The sequence below is a fragment of the Dromiciops gliroides genome, chromosome 6, assembly GCF_019393635.1.
Source record: "Dromiciops gliroides isolate mDroGli1 chromosome 6, mDroGli1.pri, whole genome shotgun sequence".
NCBI lineage: Eukaryota > Metazoa > Chordata > Mammalia > Microbiotheria > Microbiotheriidae > Dromiciops > Dromiciops gliroides.
The window spans coordinates 200015555-200021554 of NC_057866.1; the positions used below are offsets into that span (position 1 = coordinate 200015555).

General features: G+C 37.7%; 1 protein-coding gene across 1 annotated transcript in view; it reads left to right on the top strand.

The window, feature by feature from the left end:
• Window positions 1-3060, top strand: part of NEIL3 (nei like DNA glycosylase 3) — a 67526-nt gene extending 64466 nt beyond the window's left edge. The window contains exons 9-10 of the mRNA XM_043972480.1: window positions 914-1088; window positions 2589-3060. Coding sequence (XP_043828415.1) covers window positions 914-1088; window positions 2589-2771 — 358 coding nt within the window. The 3' untranslated portion in view covers window positions 2772-3060. The remainder of the gene's footprint in view (window positions 1-913; window positions 1089-2588) is intronic.
• The last annotated feature ends 2940 nt before the right edge of the window (window positions 3061-6000 follow it).

Here is a 6000-nt window from a genome sequence, read left to right on the forward strand (position 1 = left end):
ACCTTTGGCTTTAATAACTGGGAAGCACTATTTCCTTCTGACTTATCCCATAAAAGACTAAGTAAGCTATTAAAATGGCATTATGAAAAGATATGAAAAATTTAAAAATAATCATGATCATAATGTAGGTATCTGCTACAAAGCAAGTATTCTGCAAACTGACATAAGAAAGACCTCTTTTGGGTCTTTCCTTTCGTTCCCAGTATACATGTATGACCTCCAAATATCTTAGCCGTGATGGCAAGGAGAATAAAATTTCCCTAGCAGCTTTATAAAATAGCCATCTCTACTCTGCTGGCAAGACTGTTTTTTGCTAAAATATGATTAGCACCATTATTGTGGCCTTTATCAAAGAGAAGTGTGAAAAATCACCCTTAATTAGACAGTAAAGGGGATATTCTCTTTGGTTAGTAAGAACAATTTATTAGAGTTTACTACCAGGTGAAAAATAATCATTGGAAAAGATCAAAGGTTGTCTTTTTGTGAGATTTGGGGGAGGCAAGAAAGAGGAAATACTGCTTGATAATTGAACAAATATACAATTTAATCTGAAAAAAAGAGGGTTAAAGGGGGAGAGAGCAGAAATTGAGAATATTTTAAAGGTGACAAAGTGGCAACACTTCAGTGTGGGGCAGGGCAAGAAAAAGGAACGTAAGAAAATTGTAGTTCTCACTTTGCTGTTCAGAATACTCATTGTGGCCTTTAAATATAGAAAAGTCTTGGAGATCATGAAAATCATTTGCAAAACGGCATAGATTTGTGCCATTTACATTCTTGTCTGTGGTTGACCGGAGGTCTATTCCTGACCATCATTTTATTAGGAGTTGGCTTCTTGTAGGTGGGGGGCAGTAGTGGTGTGAATGATCTCCTTAGAGCGATTAAGCTGGAGTTACTTTGTAACCTGTCATTTCAGTGAACTTCAAGTTAATATGACAGATGGTACTTGTACAAAAAACATTGACAGTCCTCGCTGCAATCAACACAACCGCCTCTGCATGCTCCGAGTTGTGAAGAAGGATGGAGAAAGCAAGGGCAGGCTGTTTTATGCTTGTTCTTTACCGAGAGGAAGCCAGTGTGGATTTTTTGAAGTAAGTATAAGGTTTATGGAACGTTACTTAATAAAGATAGTTTTAAAAATCTTTTTTTAAAAATCTGCATATATTGACTACAGGGTAAGTAGGTAACAATTTTCCTCCAAACACCTTTTCAGATATATTTTTTTTAAAGCCCCTTTGAGGGGCAGCTGGGTGGCGCAATAGATAAAGCACCGGCTCTGGAGTCAGGAGGACCTGAGTTCAAATCCGGCCTCAGACATTTGACACTTACTAGCTGTGTGACCCTGGGCAAGTCACTTAAACCTCATTGTCACGCAAAACAAAACAACAACAACAACAACAAAATGAATAACATAAAAATCAATTAGACTCAGCAAAAATTTTATTAAAAACACAGTTAATAAGACTTTTCACATCCCTCTTCCACAGAGCTTTTCAAACATTAATTTGTTCTCATGAGAAAAGATGTATTATCCTTAGCTTATGTATAAAGAATAGGATTAAGTGATTTATCCATATAGCAAATCTGAGATAAGAATGTTATAGTCCTAGGGGCAGCTAGGTGGCACAGTGGATAGAGCACCGGCCCTGGATTCAGGAGGACCTGAGTTCAAATCCAGCCTCAGACACTTGACACTTACTAGCTGTGTGACCCTGGGCAAGTCACTTAACCCCAATTGCCTCACCAAAAAAAAAAAAAAAAAAGAATGTTACAATCCTGACTTCCTGCACTACCCCCAAACTAGTGTGTGTGTATATACACACATATGTGTGTGTGTGTGTGTGTATATATACATTAGAATAACAAAGGATGGGAGAGAAAATATGTTAAGCTGCCTGTGGTTTTATTCCCCAGGAAACTTTTATAGATATTGGGTATTCAGTCAATACAAGTGACTATTAATATATTGGAATCTCACTGAAATACTGTAGTGTAAAATTCAGCAAAAGGTATATCTATCTCAACCACCATCCTCCCACACACAGACTTTTGGATAAGGAGAATTTAATATTGAATTATATACTCGGGGCAGCTAGGTGGCGCAGTGGATAGAGCACCAGCCCTGGAGTCAGGAGTACCTGAGTTCAAATCCGGCCTCAGACACTTAATACTTACTAGCTGTGTGACCCTGGGCAAGTCACTTAACCCCAATTGCCTCACTTTAAAAAAAAAAAAAAAGAATTATATACTCACAGTTCTTCTTTAACATAGTATTGTCCCAGAGTAGATTGTATTTGGGTCATTGAGACCAGGGTACAGTATAGCTTTCAGTTGCATCTGCATAAAAGTGGAGGAAAACTTGTAAAAAAATTTTTGGAAAACTAATTAAAATTGGGAATTAATGAAATTATCCAGAAAATTATAGGTGATTGTGGAAGGGGGAGAAGGAGGAACCAACTTCTTTTTAGACACTGAGCTTCTTGGGGACAAGAATTCATGTCTTTCTAAAATTCCCATACTGTAGCCATTCTATACATATCATTATATCATCTTTGTAAGATTTATAATATCTCTTTATTTTCCTTTTTCAGTGGGCAGATTTATCATTTCCATTCTGCAGCCATGGAAAACGTTCAGTCATGAGGACTGTGCTGAAAGTTGGTCCTAATAATGGAAGAAACTTTTTTGTATGTCCCCTCAGGCAGGATAAACAGTGTGATTTCTTTCAATGGGCGCAAAATGGACCAGGAATTAAGATTATCCCAGGATGCTAATTATTTTTAAATTTTATATCATGTCTGGTTATTAATTTCTTAAAATGCTATATAAGGTATTTTTATTTAATTTTCGGGTTAAATAATAGCCACAGGTTATTGGGAGGGCCACCATGACGTTTGAGAATTACTGTTGATATTTCAGAGTTTCCAGAAATCTATTAAGATTTCTTCTAGCCTCCTCTGTATATATTTAATCTTCCCTCTTTATTACTGTATTACTTTTACCTCATGAGGACATTGTGTTTGGGGTTTTTTTGCTGATATCAATATTAATGCCTTCTGTGTAGTGAATGTATTTAATGACAAAAATAAAGCACTTTTAACATAATAGTCATTACTCGTAATGTGTGGAGGGAAGCCTGGACTGTGACTGGAGAGGGGAATTCCTAACGGATACCTTTTTCAGCTGTATCTGGTATATATTCATCACCAAAGGGACGAAGCAGAGAGTGGTGGTGAAGCAGACCATAACAATAGATGAATTTGTGTTCTAACCGTGCTGCTAATTACTGGTAAAATCTGGGACAAGTCATTTCACCTCTGTAAGCTTCAGTTTCCCCATTTGCAAAAGGAGGGAGTTGGACCAGCAGAGTTACCCCTTGAGTGGTCTCAAGGTGGTGTGTATGTACCCCATGGAGTGCATAAACCAATCTACAGAGAATCAAGCTGGGCACTATCCAGTCACAAGACATGTCTCAAACACACCACCACCATTCCTGTCACACATTTTTGCCTAACTCCCACTTCACCTCTATCTTCCACCTCCTCCCTCCCCCCTCCCCCAAGCTCTGTCCAAGTTCCCATTCTCTTACTGGGCACGTCCCTTTGTCACTGTGCGGAAAATCTACTCATCCCAACACCAACATACTTCAGGCTTCCCACTAGATACCTTGCCTGGGACACCCCACAGTTAAACCAGTACTAAGAAACTTGATTGCCTCAATTTCCAGCTTTGGTAGAAGTGATTTTTCAGTGTTGAAATTCTCTTAAGCTAGCTGTATTGTTAAAGTACTGTATAATTAATTGCTAGCAATTATTATTTACAATTTCACTCTATCCCCTAGGTACATAAATTGGAATTTTTCAGAAATAATAAAACATTTAATCATATTACTCTCATTAAGATTATTGAGAACAGAGTTTTTATTACTAAATTATTTTTAATATTATTTCATGTTTACTTCATTTTTTAATAATTTTACTTCATGTATATTTCATAAAAGGACCACAAACAAAAGAAAAATGAAAAAGACTTGCTGAAATCATTATGTAAATTGTTTTCTCCATCAAGAATAGTGGGAACACCACACCTAGACCTTAACATTAACAGTATCTAAGACACAGAGGAAATAGAAGTAGTGCCAAAAGGAATGAAGAAGAGAAAAGCATCCTGATTGGATCAAATATGTGTGTGTGTGTGTGTGTGTGTGTGTGTGTGTGTGTGTGTGTGTGTGTGTGTGTGTGTATATGAGATTGCTTCTCAAGACAATACAATTGTGAAGGTGTTGAGGGATTGATTTACAAGGTATCTAAAGGGGGTGAAGATTTCAAAGGTATAAACAAATTCAGACCTTACTGATTTAAAAAAAAAAGCTAATTAAAAGATCGACAATGAACCTCCTATGCCTGTTCTCCTTACCATACAAAATCTTTGAGAGTCATCCATCTATGAATTGTGGACCTCTTCAATGATAGTATTAGTAGGGAACAAATACTTTCCTGAATGATATTCAACATGAGTTATTTCTTTACCATCTCACAGTTGACTGAAAGATAGGGAAGATACAAGATCCTATTGTCCTTGTTGTTTGCCGATAACAAAAAAGAATTGGACTCAGTGAAACAAAAATCTTACAAGCTCTTACAACAAAGTGCCTGCCAAACGTCTATCAAAATCATTCAAGATTCTTTGGAATGTGTAACAACAACAAACTTTGGTGGCCTGCTAATAAGAAAAATCAGATAAGGCATAAAGCAAGGAGATGTAAGCTCATGAGAAGTATTTGCTATATGGATGAGATCTAGAAGAGTCTTAAGTTGAAGAAGGATTCCCTGTCAATTGTATCAAGCCCTGAAGCATTATAGTCTCTTGAAAGAGATCTGTAATCATCCAGAACTTAGCACATTGTCTAGCACATAATATGTGCCTAACAAATGTTTATTGACTTATTGACTCAAAGGAGTTGGGCCTGTCTAACCACACAGAAAGAACCAAAGGAATGAAGGGTTTCTGTTGCCCAAATTTTAACAAGCTTCTGAATGGACACCCTATAACAGCTTGTTCAACAGTGTCTGTATCTGGGACTGATAGCACACATGGTCCCAGAGTTAAAAGGGAGGAAGAGAGAAGACTGGATTGCTCTCAGGAGTTTGCAAAACACTGATACTGACCCCTCCAAGTTTCCCTTAGTAGCAAAGGTCCATCTTTTCAATGGGAACATTTTAGTGGTATCGCTGTATGGCAGCAAGACTGTCAATATTCCTGTATCTAAAGAAATGAGCACCACACAAAGGGCAATGGAAAGTCAAATGATGCATTTGTGCGGGCTGCAACATATAACTGAGGGGGAATTCAGAAGACCAAAAGAAAAGGATGATGTTAAAGAATTGTAGGAGGGGGCAGCTAGGTGGCGCAGTGAATAAAGCACCGGCCCTGGATTCAGGAGGACCTGGGTTCAAATCCAGCCTCAGACACTTGACACTTACTAGCTGTGTGACCCTGGGCAAGTCACTTAACCCTCATTGCCCCGCAAAAACCAAAAAAACAAAAATAAACCCACAACAAGAATTGTAGGAGGGAAAGAAAAGCATATAGTCTATAAATACTCGTGCTGACCTATGACCTTGTGGATAGAGAGCTAATCTTGAAATCAGGAAGACCTAAATTCAAAACTGGCTGTGATAAAAACAACAACAACAACACCTGACCAGGTGACCTTTTCTAACTTTTTCTAAGACTCAAGTTGCAAAAAAAGGTGCTACCAGTATTGTAAGAGGAAGCTTCCTCACCCAGTAATTCTCTAATCGGTGACATCATAGGTCCAATACCTATAAGTGTGTATGTATACACACACATACAAGTTGTCTCCCCCCATAAAAAATAAGTTTCATAAGGGCTGGGACTTTGACTTCTGTCTTTATTGCTTACCCCATGCTTGACACATAGTAGACACTTAATAAGATTTTATTGACTTATAGACTGAATAATTAAAATTTCTCCTCTGTC